Here is a 17,228-nt window from a genome sequence, read left to right on the forward strand (position 1 = left end):
GCTTAAACAAGATAGAACTTTTTTTTTCTCACATAAAATTTCAAGATGTTAAGTAGTCCAGGAACTCCTTTGTCTGTGTCCTGGTCTGGCTTAAGACTGTCATTCTTCAACAAATCCTGTCAGCTCTCCATTTGCTATATTTCCCAAATATGCCCTCTCCCATTCCCTCCACTGCCAGCACCATTATCAGTCAAGTGGATTGCTGCAGTAGCCTTCCTCTCACTGATGCCTCTGCTTCCACCCTCACTCCTACAGTCCATTCTACACTCAGCAATCAAAGGGATCCTGTTAAATCCTATGACCGTTCACATCTCTCCCCTGCTCACAACCCTCCCATGGCCTCCTACTCACTCAGTAAAAGCCAAGGTCCTTACCATGGGCTATAAGGTCCTGTATGGTTCAATGCCCCTTCCCCCCGTCCCGTCTCTTACCTCACCTCCCACCCCTCTTTCTCTCACTTGCACCACTCTAACCACACGGACCTCCTTGGTATATTTTGAGCAGATCAGGCATACTCCCACATCAGGATTTTAGCACTGGCTATTTCCTCTGGAATTGCTCAGATATCATCTACATGACTCCCCCCTCACCTCCTTCAAATCTTTGTCAAAGGCCCACTTCTCTGTGGACTTTTGCCAACCTCTCTATTTAATCCTGTCCCCTCTCCCACAGAAGCCTCCCCTGCAAGAGGATGTAGTCCAGTGCAGAGAGGTGGTGACCCCGGCCTCTACCCACTTGACCCCTTGGTCCTTGCTGTGCACGAGTCCTGGCCCCCAACAGCAGCAGCATCACCTCTCACTCAGCCTTCTCCCTCCTTTTCTGGTGCTCCTCTCACACAGTGAGAGGATGGGTAGGGGCCCTGTGGGGAGGATGCAACCCACACCTTGGACTCTGAAAGGGAAAAAAGAGCCCCCTCTCTCAGGAGGGAACAGGTCCTGGGGCAGGGAATGGGGCCTCAGCTTCTAGAACTGACCTTGTTTATAGTTATATAGTTCAGACCCCTCAAGTCCACAAGGAGCAAGGGGACATCCGTAAAGTCAGACTCCTTCCTGACAAGCACGTTCCTCACCCCTTCTCTTGCTCTTAACCACATGCCACATCTTTTAAGCTCCTGCTGTATGCCGGATCCCTAAAGGCCTCCAGCCTGAGACCTTACCCCACTTGGTGCCTCCCCTGGCTGCTCGGCACACATGGGCCATCTTTGGGTCTCAGACATGTCCTACCACCTCAAGCGCCTCAACCAGTGAAATTGTTTTGAACTAATGGTAGGGAGAGTTGGTTTTTTTTTTTTTCTTTATTGTTGTTGTTGGCTGGGTTTTTTTTTTTTTTTTAAGATCTTTTTTCTCTATTCACTTTTTTTTTTCTTGTCTTTACAAAGCCAGGCCACCAGGCCCCTCTGCGCTTTTCCAGAAAGGTAAGTCTGAGTGGAGGAAAGAGGCTCTCCTCCTTTTGACAACTTCAGAGGTGATGGGGAGAAAAAGAAGTGAAGGGGTGGGTCTTGGACAGGAGGTTTATACCATGTGAATAAGCTCTTCCCAATTTCTGTTCCCCAGGCCTGAAGCCAGTCTTGCAGACGGATTGGAGTAGACGTTGGATGGCAGAACCCTAGGCTCTGCAGAGCACTGGAGTGCCAGGGGCAGAGAGTCTCAGCCATGGCTTATCTGGAAAAGCCCCTGGGGGCTGCACATGCCTGTTGACCATTGATTGGAAGGAATGCTCACTGAGGTGAGGAAATGCAGCCACCAAGTCTTGGACAACCCGAAACCTTCAAGCCCCCTGAAGAATCTCCAAATCTCAGAACTTCCCTGTCATTGCAGCCTAGAGTGAGACCATTGTGCTCAAGGAAACATGGGGGTTTCAAACTCCACCACCAATGGGACACAGGGCCCCTATTCACCAGCTCTGTGATCCCAGGCACATTGCCGGACTACCTCATGTCTCCGTTTTCCTGATATGTATTAACGGCCGTGATGACAGATGGATCTCCGAGGGCTGTGGTGAGGATTGAACGTGATCCGTTGTGAGAAGTGTTCGGTGCTGTGCCTGGCACATGGAAAATCTGAGATACCTGTCAGCTATGGGGATGATGGTGGATATTTGGAATCCTAAATCCTTAGAAACAGGGATTTGTCAGAGTAGAAAATTACAAAGGCTGAGGGCCTCAGAAGCATCAGAACATGATGTACCTGACCATGAGAAGTTTGGGGTCCCAACGGGCCTCTCCAGGCTTTACGAGGATGGATATGTTAATACTGGGGCCTGGTTGGGACCTTCCTGGTAGTGTAGCCTCTGGGTCAGAGTTCTCAGGCCTTAAGATATAATGAAGCAAGACTTTTCTCCCTTTCCTCATTCAGTGATGTTCAGTGGATTCTGGGAGCCAGTGGCTCCCAGACTCTTGGATTCTGTGAATTGTGAGGGGGTAGGGAGGGACTCCCTGCATTTTTTCTCTGTGAATTAACTTCCATGCCCCTCACCCTCAGTGAGAAGATGGGTTGCAAGAACGTCCAGAGCTCCCCATCCTTGGCAGTAAGAGCGTGATGACCATGTCAATTCCACTTAAGGGTAAACAGGCCTGGACCAGAGCAAGGCCTCTGGAAATACAACCCTATTTCATTTCTTTCCCTGGCATTTCCCATCCATGCATAGCCTGTAGTTCATCTCTCCCTTTCCTCGGAGACCCTCACATATCCCTTCACTCATGGAGTAGCACCTCTACTTACCTGAGAAGCCCCTGTGATTTATTTGAGTTCTTTTCCCTTTTTTTCTAACTCTACACAATTGTTTTAAAAACTGTGGTTTCTCATGAGCCTTGTTATCTCATTGATACCTCTCACCTCTGTAGTGAGGGGAAGAAATCATATTTTCAGATGACTCGTAAAGGGCAAAGAAAAAACCCAAAATTTCAAAATTTCCGTTTAAGTCTCATAATCAAGAAGAGAAGAAACAGAGCAAGCGAGTGAGAGAGAGAGAGAAAAAAAAAAAAACTATGAGAACCCCCCCCCCCACCCCGTGATTATCAGCGTACACACTCATCGAAAAAAAATTGGATTATTAGAAGAGAGAGGTCTGTGGCTTCCACACCGTGGTTTTTCTTCTCGGTATAAAAGCAAAGTTGTTTTGATATGTGACAGTTTCCCACAAGCCAAGCTGATCCTTTTCTGTCAGTCCAGTTCACCAAGGTGAGTGTCCCCACTCTCCCCCACCAGATGTGGGTACAACGGAAGAGACGACAGTGAGGTAGGCATTGAGGGGATTGGTGGCCCTTGGGGACTGTCAAGACGCACACAGCTCCTGTGGTCCTGGTCAGGTAAGGTATTATTTACAGTAATAACAAACGCCAGAAGACTGATAGATCAAGCACTTAATCAGTGCTGAGGCAGAGGCAAAGATAAATAAATGGCTCAATGTGTGGATGGGTAAGATGTTTTAAATATATCAACTGCCAGTTTTTATGAATTGCAGAGCTTTGAACAACTTGAAATACTATCCAGGTAAAACTGGAAATTTCAACTACGTCTGCGGCATCTCTTTGGCTCTTCTCTCTTGATACCTCCCATCCCTCTCTGTCTCATTCTTTTCATGTTTCTCTGCCCCACTCTTTTTCTGTCTTTCCTGGAATGCACAGTCTCCATCCCTCTGTCTCTCTCTGGCTCTGACCATCTCCCCTGTTGCTGTCTCCTCCATCTTGACCGACCACACTCCGTCTGTCTCCTTTCCTCCGTCTCTCCCACCGCCTTTCCCATTCACTCGTCTTGCTTTCTCCCTGCCTGCCTCCCCGCACCCCAACGTCTAGCACAGAACTTTGTACAGTTAGTGGTTAATAACAGCATGTTAAGTAACGTTGAGAAGGACATTTACAGTTTACAAGAATGAGCTTCAATTCTGTTTGCCCTGATCAAAAGAGGAGTTGGGTTGGGCTGAGCCCTTAACATGAACTTGTGCTTGCACCGCATGATAAGAGCCTTCTTATCATGTGAAGTGGGGCACTTCACACCACTGTCAACCATGATTTAGCTGCGGGGTCATACCCTTAGGACCTGGTTTGTGTGTGTGTGTGTGTGTGGCCAGGTGTGTGCGTGTGCTTGCGTGTGTGTGTATGGCCAGGATCCATGTCCAGTAACAGAGCAGATCATTCAGGGTTAGTGTGACCTCGTCTCTGCAGGCTTAGCAAGTGCTCACTGAGTGTTAACTGTTAGTATTTTTTTTAACCAAATTAGAATCATGCTATCTGGCTATCTATTGATTTTGTTTCTGCTTTGTTCAATGAATAGCATTTTTGTAGGTCACTGAAAAATGTTTCAACATAAAATGATCTATTATAACTGTCCAGACTATCCTCACATTGGTGTGAACCACGGCTGGTTTGACCAAGTGCTGATTTTTGGACATTCGGGTTGTTTCTAGTTTTTTCCCATAATCATCCCTGATTAATCCCTTGGATTCCTACAAGTCGAGCGGCTAGGGCAAAGGGTTTGTGAATTTTTAAGGCTTCTGACCCTTTCTACAAATTGTTCTCCCAAAAGGTTGTCCTGTTTTATGTTCCCTCTACTTGAGCTAACCATGGGTGGGTATTATCGTTTTTTAGTCCTTTCTCAACATAACAGGTAAGAAAAATATTACCATGTTGTTGAAATTTGCACCTTTTGATAATTTATACTGTTTGTTGACCATTCATGCTTTTCTCCCCCCAGTTGTCTGGTCATGTCCTTAGTCCTAATAGGGTGTTCATTATTTTAATTTATTGATGTGTCACAGCTCATTATATAAAAGGATATTAACCTTCCCTCAGCCATACATATACAGCAAATATTCTCTCTCAATTCATCATTTGCTGAAGTTGTTTTTCTATTTCTGCTGTTTTGTGATGCTTATGATGTTTTTATATTGTCAACGAGGTTAGTCTTTTCTTCTGTGGTTACTGTCTCTGGTTTTATGCTTAGAAAGCCCTTTCCCACTTGAAAATGAGATAAATGTTCACCTGTGTTGGCTTCTATTCTCTTTTATGGCTTCATTTTTTCCATTTACTTTAGAGGTTAAGAGTGTGGGTATTGGAGCCAGACTGTCTGGGACAAACCCAACCTCAGCCCAGGCAATCTGTGTGATTTTCAGCCAGGCATCTAACCTCTCTATACCTCCATTTCCTCATAGGTACTGTGATGGTTATAATAGTACCAACCTCAAAGGGTGGTTACAGGGATTAAATCTCTCAACCTTCTTAAATGCTTAGCATAGGGCCTGGCATACAGTAAACCCAAGATCAATATAAGATATTATTATTTATCCCTTTAATAGATCTGGAATTTATTTTAGGGTATATGATGAGGGTGACATTTCACACTGGGCGGGGCGGGGGGGTGGTGGGAAAATGGACTGGTCAGTCATTAACTTTATTGTCCCCTTAATTATTCCAGAAACATTTGTTAAACAGTCTCTTTCAATGTCTCCTGGTTTGAAATGCCACATGCCACATTCATCACAACTCCATTCTCTGTAGACGTTGGTCTGTATTTGAGCTTTTCCCCTTCTGTTCTATTCCTCAGTGTCTCTTCTGGTGCCAGGGCCACAGCATTTTGTGATTGTTGCTCTTCGCTCCAATGTAGCACCCACTGAAAGCCCTGGCACCTTGCCCTTTGTTATTCCTTTGTTATTGTGGAATAAAAAAGGATCAGTTCCTCCAGCCAGAGACCAACAACTGTTCTTGCTTGGAGCATCTCTTTCTCTCTCTCCGTCTCCCTCTCTCTCTTTCTCTGTCTCTGTCTGTCTCTCTTATCTGTTTCTTTGCCTCTCCCCATCTCCCTGTATTGTTTCCGTCTATCTTGTTACCTGTCTTTGACGTTCTGCTCCTGTGCGTTCCTTGCTCGTCCTCACTGTCTCTCCTCTCTCATTATCTCTCTCATTCTCTTTGTTTCTCTCTCCAAGTGTCTCTCTCTGTCCCACCCCATGTCTCTCCCATCTCTCTCTGTAGCTCTTGTCCTCTGGGTCTCTTAATTTGCCTATGTCTGTTTCTGTCTCTCTTTGTCTCTCTGTATCCCTGTCTCCAGCCATTCCCCTGTATAGAAGGGCAGTTATTGAATCAAAGGCCTGCAGACACCTAGCCGCTCACTCAGACACCGAGCACAAGGCCCCTGGCCCTCATCCACTCTACACCCCTCCCCGTTCCAGCATACAGAGGGGGCAGATTGAGGCCGGGAGATGGGCAGGAGGACTCCATGAAGCCCTCACAGAGACACAGTGGCAGAGCTGAGACCCGAGCTCAGATCCCGAGACACTCAGAGGGGCCCTGGCTCTGTCTCTCTGCCCAACCGTGGGCCTCAGACTACTCCTCAGCACCCATCACAGGCACAGGGGGACCCTAGGCTGCCTCCCATCTGCTGCCATTCTACCTTCAGCCCTCTCATGAGTTGGACCCTCAGGGTCACAGTGTGGGGCCAGCCTCACAAGAGCTAGGCTGGGTGAGGTCCCAGGGCCCCATGAGTCAGGAAGCCTCATGGCCAGAGGGTGGTGATACTATAGGGACATCAGTCAGTCTGTTTGTGAGTCTGACTGTGGACAGGGCTCAACTATGTCCCCAGAGTTGGCACTGGTCCCTGGGACTCTCTCCTGGGGCCCCTCCAGAGAGCCTGATGGTACACTCTCTATTGGCAAAGACCAGGGCCTTTCCTGCTCCAATCATGAGGTCCTAGCCAAATGTGTGCTGGCCTCAACATCCCCTTCCTTCCCTCCCCATCTCTGGCAAAGTGGCTGAGTCTGGGAGCTTTGTCCCAGAATAGACAGGAAGACAGACCCTTCCCTGGTCCATCTACTGATCACTGACATTTCATTAAGCATTTAGTACACATTAACTTTGGAAGATGGGTACTATTATTGTCTCAATTTATATATGAGCCTGAGGAGAGTTACAGCTGGTTACTGTCAGAGCCTGGTTCCAGGCTGGGGGACGCAGAGGATGATTCTGACCTTCCTGCTTTCCCAGAACTGAGGAGGGAGGCTGAAGGAAGGCTTGCTGCAATTCCAGGCCTGGTAGGGAGGAGGCACTGTGAACTTCAGGAAGTTCCAGTGAATTTGAGCACCAGGGACATTGGCCTTCACATACTGAGAAGTTGAGCCCATGGACCCCACAGAGTCTGTGGGTTTGAGATTCTGGGATCCTTTAAATCTAAGAAATAATGTTCTATGAGTCTAAGTTTCTGGCATAGTACCATTTGAAGACTCCGAGGGCCCCAGTCTCTGTGGGGTCTGCATGGCGCTCCCCAAGCATCAAACCTTGGGCCTCTCCATGGCCCAAGAAGGGCCAGGTCTACAGGGCCCAGGGCTCGTCATGGTGGCCAGATGGACGTCACTCACCACATCCGCCAGCACCCACATCACCCCACCTGGGCCAAACCAGCTGCAGGACGGGATGGCCAATTCTCGGAATGAAACCCGTGGGGTGGGGTACCTGCCCCCTTCTTTTCCTCCTTGGTACTGATGAAGCCCAGTGCATCCGGCCGCCATGACGTCAATGGCAGAAATATCTGGGGAAGTCGGGGGCTGTGACAGCAGGGCTCAGATGCAGACCCCGATACGAAAATACAATCTGTGTCCCAGAAACATCCTCCATGTGGCTTCTGAGAAATAGTCAGAAAGGGACGCCCCAACAGACAGTGCAGGAAGCCAGCTGCCCAGTCTGGTCCTCCAGGTGCCCCACCACCAGACAGACCATATCCACGGCCCCTTTCTGAGAATGTATCTATGCTGCCCTGACTCAGGTGGTTCCAGATGTATCTGGGGAAGTGGCTTCTTATATGCTCTGGCCAAGGGTCCAGGCAACTGGAGAACCAACCACAAGCTAGCCTTGTGGACCAGGCCAGAGCGTTGAGAAACATTCATGCATCCACCAAAATTGGTATTGGTTTGCTCAGGTCTTCTGTGAAAAACTACCACAAACTAGGTGGCTTACACAATAGAAATGGTTTGTCGCACAGTTCTGGAGGCCGAAGTCCGAGATCAAGGTGTCGGCAGGGGTGGTTCCTCGTAGGGGTATGAGAATCTGTTCATGCGTCTTTCATAGCTTTGGATGGTTTGCTGGCAGCCTGATGTCCCTTGGCTTGTTCAAGCCTCACCGTGATCTCTGCCTGCCTTCATCCACTCATTCATTCACTCATGTCTTCAGGGTCTTCGACACTCTCTGGCCCTTGTTCTGCGCCTCCATAGACCCAGGCTCTTAATTCTCAGGCAGTAATGTCCTAAGCCCCTGAAAGACTAGGGGTTTAAATACCTGGATTCTTACCCCTACTTCCTTCAGCACCATAGTTCTGACACCCCCTGTGAGCTGACAGCAAAGGTAAAAGAGCTACTGCCCCCTCAGAACCTTCCCTTTTACTCCCCAGGTCTGCTCTCAGCAGCTCTGTGCCCATCCCAGTGCTGTGGGGTGAGACTGGGACATGAACACACACACAAACACACACACACACACACACACACACTTTCTGGAGAAAGTAGAGTTCTCAAGTCACCATGGGGCTGTGGGACACTGTACCTGGTTAGCCACTTCCATAGAATGGAAGTTGGACTTGGCAGTCCCTTCAGTTCTGGCTTCCTCTCAGACTGGGATTACATGAATCTGAGAAACCAAGGCCCTGCCCGTCAGAGAGTGTAAGGTTCTGGAGCCATTTAGGAGGACTTTCTGGACAGGGTTTGTGTACAGGAAGAGGAGGAAGCATTCTGGGTAGGTCGAATAGCATGAGAAATGGCTGGGAGGCAGGCCTGCAAAGCAGAGATTCCGGTAAACTCTGGTGGGAGCCAAGTCAAGGAGCTCATACCAGCCCCTGGCTCAAGAGAATCTGTATTTCCTCCTCTCTGGTACCTGCCCTGCCAGCTCTGTGCAGGGTGGGAGTGTGGAGATGATCTCAGAGATGCCCATCTAAGCTCCAGACTTCTTCACTCAGCTCCTACCCCGCCTTGCCACTTGCACATCTAATGCCAGACTTCCCATGTCCCTCCACACCTGGATCAGGACCCCCGACCCTGCTCCCCCATGTCTCCCCGATCTCAGGTCATGTCAGTTCTGTCCTTCCAGCTGCCCAGCTAACACCCGTAAGTCACCATGACCCTCCCTCTCTCACCTCCCACATCCAAGCTGCCATCCAGTTCTCCTGACTCCACCTTCAAAACATAACTCAGAATCCACCCACCTCTCGCCATCTCCACTGCCATCAGCCTGGTCTGGACTGTTGCTTGCCTGGACTATTGTAGTAGCCTCCTCACTATTCCCCCTACTTCTACCCTCACCTCCCTAGAGCATTCCCCTTTTACAGCAGCCAGAGGGATCTTTTGAGTCCATGCCCCCCTTTTACTCCCAGATGTGCCCGAGTCACTGGGGTAACAATGCTCCCAGGAGAAAATCAGAACCCAATCCTAGCAGGGTCAGCAAAGGTTGTGTGGCTTGTACCCAGTTCCAGGAGGACGGGAGGGCGGAGGCTTGAAGTCCACCACTCAAATGCTGAGATCTACCCTGACTGAAGCCCCAAAAACCAGCCTGAATTCCCCAGCAGGGTTGTGTCAGTGTGTGCAGGCAGGCTGTGTACTCGGTCTATGTATGTCTGCACGGGGGGTGTGCTTGGCAACATAGTAGGCACACCTGTGTCCCTGACAGCAAGTATGTGCATGCACATGCACACACATGTGACCAGAGCTGGGGTCCCTTTGGGACGGTCCCTGGCCAATGCCTGCTCTGACCAGAGTGGGTGTCCACATGGTTCAAACAGTTGAGTATTTCGTACATGCACAGCCCAGCACACATGTAACTCCTTCTTCTTGTGTCCCTGCAGCCTGCCCTTGGACAAGGACCCAATGCCCAACCCCAGGCCAGCCAAGCCCTTGGCCCCTTCCTTGGTACTCAGCCCATCCCCAGGAGCCTCGCCCAGCTGGAGGGCTGCACCCAAGGCCTCAGACCAGCTGGGCACCAAGAGCCCTGGGACAACTTTCCAAGGCCGGGATCTCCGAAGCGGGGCCCACACCTCCTCTTCCTCCTTGAACCCCATGCCACCATCGCAGCTGCAGGTAAGGCCTAGGGTCCAGGATGGGGCAGGCAGGGTGGGGCACCTGGGCCTACAGGTGCCGACCTTTACTGTGGCACTGGGCGGGGGGGCCAAGCCGGGGCACAGGAAGTGGTTTTCCGGGTCCCAGGCAAGTCTGTGACTTATGCAGATGTCACAGGGCCAAGAAAGTCCCCACATAGCAGGTCTCAGAGATTCGAGGCTCTCACCGACCTCCCAACCCGTATCTCAAGAGAGGAGACCCCATCATCGTCCCACAGGCATAGCCTTGTGTGTCTCCACCCCCATGTGACAAAGGGCTGGGGGCCCACAGAGGTGAGGTGACAAGATGGAAGGCAGCTCCGAAACTTACTAGCTGGCTTGACCTTGAAACAGTCACCCAGTCTCCCTGAGCCTCAGTTTCCACATACGGAAAATGGGGATGGTCATAGTACCTAGTAGGCAGGGTTGCAGTGAGGAGTATAGGGATTAGACATGTAGAACGAGCATAAGGATAGCATGTCACCCACCTGCCTTCCCCCAGATGCCCACAGTACCCCTTGTCATGGTGGCACCCTCCGGAGCTCGGCTGGGTCCCTCGCCCCACTTGCAGGCGCTCCTCCAGGACAGGCCACACTTCGTGCACCAGGTACCAGCTCAGCACGGGTAGGGAGGGTGGAGCAGGCGGGAGAACTGGGGAGGGGACCAGGCTGAACCACAGCCCTCATGTGCCCCTAGCTCTCAACAGTGGACACCCATGCCCGGACTCCTGTGCTGCAGGTGCGCCCACTGGACAGCCCAGCCATGATCAGCCTCCCGCCACCCACTGCTGCTACGGGGCTCTTCTCTCTCAAGGCCCGGCCTGGCCTGCCACCTGGTAACACTGTGCCCCGCAGCTCCACAGAACCCCAGAGCCCGCAATCCTTGAACTAAAGCAGTGTGGGCTGCCGAATCATGGCCCTCGGGGGGCCAGAGGGGTCAGGTCTTATCATCTTGGAAACTCCAACCTCTCAAAAATGTCAGAATCTTAAAGACGCAGAATGTCAAAATCCCAGAACCACAGATCTTTTGCAAAGTTAGTCGAAATGTCAGCACAGTCTTTGAGCTGCTCTACAGAAGCTTCGGAGGTTAGGGACCACAGAGCCCCCTGGGAGTCTGGGCCTGCTAAACTCAGGGGGGGTCGGAAGCTCAAAACGAGAGGCCCGGTTGGGACCAAGCTTCAGAGCCTGGCACCCAGAGGTGCCCTGTCCCCCCTGCAGGGATCAACGTGGCCAGCCTGGAGTGGGTGTCCAGGGAGCCAGCACTGCTCTGCACCTTCCCAAGCCCCGGCATGCCTAGGAAAGACAGGTCAGTGCGCAGGGCTGGGAAGGCTCCCTGCCCTGCCACCCCTGCCCCTGACACTTTTTGTCCCCCCAGCACCCTTTCGACTGTGCCCCAGGGCTCCTACTCACTGCTGGCAAATGGTGTCTGCAAGTGGCCCGGATGTGAGAAGGTCTTCAAGGAGCCAGAGGACTTCCTCAAGTGAGTGAGCCGGGCCCACCGGGCCCATTCTGGTCTGGGGGTGGGGGACAGTTTGTGGGAGGAGGTCTGGGGGTGCAAGTTTCAGTTCAGGCCTCATCCTGATAGGGAGTAAGATGAAAGAGGCAAAAGCTGAGACTGTGGGTTCAGAGCCTGACTCCATCACTCATGGACTCTGATCTTGGGCAAGTTAGTTTCTCTGAGCCTCAGTTTCCTCATCTGTATAATGGGGCATCACAATAGAGGTGTGTGCTATGATTGCCTCCATTTTACAGACAAAGAAATTGAGGCCAGAGCGGTTAAGTGTCTTGATCAAGATCACCCAGCCTCTGAGCGACAGCCAGGCTCCAGAATCCACACTCCTAACTGCTTTGCCCTGCTACCCTGTTATGCCAACACACCAGCCTGATTTTATTGATCCCCAAAGTCCCAGATCCTCACAGTGGCTGTTGCTGCCTCCTCTCAGCCCCATCACACACACACACACACACACACACACACACACACTCTGTTTCCCTCTGTTGCTGCCTCCTCTCAGCCCCATCACACACACACACACACACACACACACACACACACACACAGTTTCCCTCTGTTGCTGCCTCCTCTCAGCCCCATCACACACACACACACACACACACACTCTGTTTCCCTCTGTTGCTGCCTCCTCTCAGCCCCATCACACACACACACACACACACACACACACACAGTTTCCCTCTGTTGCTGCCTCCTCTCAGCCCCATCACACACACACACACACACACACACACACACACACACAGTTTCCCTCTGTTGCTGCCTCCTCTCAGCCCCATCACACACACACACACTGTTTCCCTCACTCTCTCACACCCACCCCCTTCTCCAACCATACCCAACTATCAGTGGCAACTCAGTGCATCCTGTCTTCAGGACCAGGCCTTTGCACAGGCTGTCCTCTCCATCTGGAATGCCTTTCCCACTCTCACTTACCTGGTCTGCTCTCAGCTCACTACCCATCCATCATCATCTCCAGCACCCTGACCATACAGTAGATGCCAAGTGGCATGCGTTGAAGGAATGACAGGTCTGAGAGGGAGACTGAGGTCAACAGAGGGGAGGGAGGCTGAGACTCTGAAGAGAACTTCCTCCCAGAGTCTGAGCCCTTTCCCCTCAGAATGTTGAGCCAGAAGGCTGGGCCCACCATGGTCACCCACGTGGACTCTTCCCCCTACCCAGGCACTGCCAGGCAGACCATCTCCTGGATGAGAAGGGCAGGGCGCAGTGTCTGCTCCAGAGGGAGGTGGTGCAATCTCTGGAGCAACAGGTGATGTGGGGGGGTGGTAAATGGTCAGCCTACCCCATGCCAGGAGCCAAGCTCACCCAGGAAGGGGCCTGGCCTGACGGAAGGAAGGAGGCAGGGCACTCCCAGGGAAGACCACAGCCCGGGCAAAGAAGTGGAGAAAGAGCGGGTCAAGGCCTCACTCTGTGCCTGTCCTCACAGCTGGTGCTGGAGAAGGAGAAGCTGGGTGCTATGCAGGCCCATCTGGCCGGGAAGATGGCCCCAACCAAGGCTCCATCTGCGGTGAGCCACCCCAGACCCACAGGTGGCACGGACGGCTGGGCAGTGGGAGAGGCTCCTGCAGGGGGCAGGGGACCTATCCTTGCACCCAGGTCCTGGGATCTCTGGGCCCCCGTCCCCAGCGCCAAACATACCCAGACCTGGGAATCTGTCGCTTTCAGCTTACAAACTCTCTGATCTTAAGATCCCCAGACATCACAATCTTGAGTTTGCAAAGCAACAGCAAATCACCCAACACTGAACACAGACCATGTGCTGCTGGCAGAACCGCCTATATAATTCACAGAGCCTGGTGCAAAATGAAATCATGGGGCTCGGATTTCAAAATGATGATTGCAGAACATTAAACAAAGTGCCGGGCCCTGGGCACCTGCAGCAATCATATAGAAGCCAGCCCGGGGTGTCAGGCACTGTTTCTCAGCTTTGGTGATGTTACCTTATTTAATTCATGATGCCTGTGTGAGGTATTACTATCATCCCCACTTCACAGATGAGGAACATTGAGGCCAGGGAGGCTTAGGTGACTTTCCCAAGGTCCCAGTTGGGTGGCAGAAGAGCCCAATTCAACCCTAACTTGTGGCCCCATCACTGGTGCTCTACACCCATTTGTCCACACCTCCACTCTAATAAATATGGTTTGTGCTGCTTTGTCAGATTCTACATCAGAGTGGAATTGAAGACACCCTTGCTTTTGTTAATAAAAACACTTATTTAAAATTTAAGTGGAAAGTTTAAGCCTCTGGGTCACCAGCCCCTCCCTCTTCCCCCAGGCATCATCTGACAAGGGCTCCTGCTGTATCGTAGCCACTGGCACCCCAGGCACCACCGTCCCGGCCTGGCCAGGACCCCAGGAGGCCCCCGATGGCCTGTTTGCCGTGCGGAGGCACCTCTGGGGCAGCCATGGAAACGGCACATTCCCAGGTAAGGGTGGTGCATGTCCTACACGGTGCCCCGACCCCTCATCTCCCTACCTAGTACAAGGTGGGGGACCACTCTTCCCTACCACTGCCACCCAGACTTTGAGAAATGTCAACTGCTTGCAAAAGCTTCCTCTCTGGAATTCCATGGCCTCCAAGCCCCCATTGTGGTCTCAGATGTCTAGCCCTGTCTTCCCTGGAGGTTGGGACTCACTCACTCTGGGCTTCAGCTACTCGCTCCATTTGGTCACCAGGAGGGAGAGAGCTAGCTTAATAACTCCCAGGGACTCTTTGTTTCCCCACCACCAAGAAAAAGCAGGGTGACTCGCCAAGCTCACCAATCCCCTGCCACCCACATGGTCTGGGCTATGGGTTTAACAGGGAGCAGGGCCTTTGAGTGCCCTCCTGGCCCCACCACTTAACCAGTTACATCCCTTTGGTGTGGAAGTTACTACTTTTAAACCTTGGGAAGAATAAGCCCTATAGTGGTGGGAGCAGTGTAAAGAGGAAATGGTATCATTTTACATAGAGTGCTTAGCAAACAGTTATTGTGGTCCAGGAAAGCGGTGTACATGGTGGGATTTCAGGCACGCAGACTCAACAGCCAGTGGAGAGCAGAGGGTGGGAGAGGGAGCGAGGAGTTCCCAGATGGCACCTGATCCCTCCCCACCTCTTGACAGAGTTCTTCCACAACATGGACTACTTCAAGTTCCACAACATGCGGCCCCCTTTCACCTATGCCACCCTCATCCGCTGGGTAAGCAGGGTGCCAGGCTGAGAAGGAAGAGAGGGCTGGAGTGGAGGACCTTCCCCTCACTGAACACCCCCAGGGGGGCTCCTGTGTGAACAAACCCATGCCTTAGATGTGATCCCCTATCTACACCCCAAACCCACACCTCAACTGCTATCCAAGCCACGGCAAGCCAAGAGCCGGCCCTAAATCCACCCCTTTCCTAATGACCACCTCAACCCCATGCCTAACTGCCTCCTGGGCCCATAAATAGCCCCCAAACTAATCTTATCTCTGCCCCTTCCCCTATGCCCACCTCAGGTTCACCTTAACTCCTTCCTCAGCCCTGACGTACCCCAGTTTGTCAAGACATCCCCCTGCTAGACCCCATCCCCAACCCCTTCCTAGTAATACCTGACCCTTCACCTCACCCCATCCCAACCCCTTCATCTTAATCTCCCTAATGCCTTCCCGGAGGCTTCACCAGAGCCCACCTGGACCTTCATCCCAGGCCCACACCTAACCCTACACAACGCCACCCGTTCACTTGCCTCACCCCATCCAAACCCGGAGGCTCACCGCAGCCCATGATCACCGACCCCTGACGCAATTCCATTCCTAAATCCAAGCAGATCAAATTCCCAGACCCTCAGTCTCACTCTGCACCCAATCCCAGCCCAGATCCTTAAATGACCACACACAGTCAAGACCTAAATACAATCCAGACACACAAAATAACTAGGCCCATCTCTGCCTCCTGACCTAATGCTACACCCCTCGTCCCTAGACTTACCCCAGCTCATCCCCAGCCTGACCCTTAACCAGTCACGTCTCTGACCTCTAACTCTGCTGGGCCCTTTACTCCTTCCAAACCCCTAAATGTACCCCACCCCTGGCCCTTAAACTTCCTAAACCCTGAAATCTCACCCCACCCCCATCCCGAGAGCTTCAACTCCACCCCAGAAATTTAACTTCACTCCAGCCCTGACCCTGAATCACTCCAACCGCAGCCCTGATCCTTCACCTAACCCCATCCCAGTCCCACCCTCACCCCACTTCTAACCCTGTCTCTGACCCGTCACCCCTCACCATCTCCCTCCCTTCCCCTGTGCCCACAATTCCACCCAGGTCAGAGGCCAGCCCAAGATGGGCCAGTGCCCCTGTCAGGCTGCATTTGGGGGAGCAGCTCCCCTCACCCCTACACCCCCTAACCTCCAGGCCATCCTGGAGGCTCCTGAGAAGCAGCGGACACTCAACGAGATCTATCACTGGTTTACACGCATGTTTGCCTTCTTCAGAAACCACCCGGCCACCTGGAAGGTGAGCTCCTCTGGACGGGGCAGTGGCTGGGAGAGCCTCAAACGCCACCACAGGGGGGCCTGGGAGGGGGCTTGGAGGCGTGTTGGGAAAGGACAGGAGGTCAGCTTGGGGTGGGCACTGCTGGCATCAGTGCCTGATCTGATCCCCCCACCCCCTTGGCCCTGGCCCGGCTGGCTGGTCCTCCTTGCACAGAATGCCATCCGCCACAACCTGAGCCTGCACAAGTGCTTCGTACGCGTGGAGAGTGAGAAGGGGGCTGTGTGGACCGTGGATGAGTTCGAGTTCCGCAAGAAGAGGAGCCAGAGGCCCAGCAGGTGTTCCAACCCCACACCTGGCCCCTGATCTCAGAGCCAAGGAGAGAAGGGAGGACAGGGGAGGGGATCGAAGTGGCTGGGGGCAGGGGTGACCAGCCCTGGACATGCCTGCAGGGACCAAGAAGTAAGGTGTGCACTGTCCTGCCAGTCAGGGACCCCACTCCCCAGCTGACTGCCCTCTTGGATCACACGCTCTGCACCAAGGATGCTCAGAGGGACCCCAGGCCCAGCCCTGCACCCACTCCCCAGCCCCCTGCGACGGGCTCTTCAGCCAAACTGAGAGTTCACAACCAGTCATACACACAGCCTGCCTCAGTCACTCTCACAGATGACCTTGGAGCTGGAAAAGGACACATAAGAGTCGCAATCCTGTCCCCTGGGCTCGACACAAACCCCCAAAACATGAAGAGCCTGCCTCAGTACACTCACACCACCTCAAGTTTGCAGTCACACAGTCACACCCGCAGTCAACCCACATCCCCCAAAGCACACACCCACAGCCGGCTTCCAGGCCCACAGGTGCAGTGTCACATAAGGCAGGCCCTGACAACAACACAGAAGCAGCCTCGGGACCTTCAGGATGTCAGGTTCCAGAAAGCCACCCAGACGCATGCATGCAGGTCACACACGGTAACGCATGGCTCCCAACACACATGCTTGGTCACACAGACTCTGAACTCACCAGCACATCTCATGTGCACATGCACACCCACGTGTGTGGGTGCACAACACCCCGATGGGCCTCTGAAGTCCCAGGCAGACACCAAGGGCTACACACACTGACTCACCAAATGTATCCAGGGTCTCACCTGCCACCTACCCCTTCCCCACCCTGAGCCCTGCACCCTC

At 52.6% G+C, this 17,228-nt stretch overlaps 1 protein-coding gene across 5 annotated transcripts; it reads left to right on the forward strand.

Annotated features, from left to right (window-relative positions):
- Window positions 1-1,764: 1,764 nt before the first annotated feature.
- On the forward strand, window positions 1,765-17,185 carry FOXP3 (forkhead box P3). 5 transcript variants are annotated; one of them, XM_061137985.1, is made up of 12 exons: window positions 1,765-1,997; window positions 9,810-10,041; window positions 10,561-10,665; window positions 10,755-10,893; window positions 11,276-11,363; window positions 11,433-11,537; window positions 12,756-12,843; window positions 13,021-13,101; window positions 13,869-14,019; window positions 14,696-14,772; window positions 15,964-16,065; window positions 16,258-17,185. In XM_061137985.1, the coding sequence occupies exons 1-12, from the start codon at window positions 1,978-1,980 to the stop codon at window positions 16,405-16,407; spliced, it is 1,338 nt and encodes a 445-aa protein (XP_060993968.1). In that variant the 5' UTR covers window positions 1,765-1,977; the 3' UTR covers window positions 16,408-17,185. The 5 variants fall into 5 exon arrangements, with proteins under 5 accessions (XP_060993968.1, XP_060993972.1, XP_060993969.1 ...); XM_061137989.1 differs by having other exon boundaries at window positions 10,797-10,893; XM_061137986.1 differs by lacking the exon at window positions 1,765-1,997 and adding an exon at window positions 3,067-3,179.
- The last annotated feature ends 43 nt before the right edge of the window (window positions 17,186-17,228 follow it).

Source organism: Dama dama, chromosome X, assembly GCF_033118175.1.
Source record: "Dama dama isolate Ldn47 chromosome X, ASM3311817v1, whole genome shotgun sequence".
NCBI lineage: Eukaryota > Metazoa > Chordata > Mammalia > Artiodactyla > Cervidae > Dama > Dama dama.

Excerpts from the sequence above, each read along its gene's own strand:
- FOXP3 (XM_061137985.1), top strand. The coding sequence starts at position 1,978 with ATGGATCTCCGAGGGCTGTG. Across the intron at positions 10,042-10,560 it reads TGCCACCATCGCAGCTGCAG|ATGCCCACAGTACCCCTTGT; the intron begins GTAAGGCCTAGG and ends GCCTTCCCCCAG. Across the intron at positions 16,066-16,257 it reads ACCACCCGGCCACCTGGAAG|AATGCCATCCGCCACAACCT; the intron begins GTGAGCTCCTCT and ends CTCCTTGCACAG.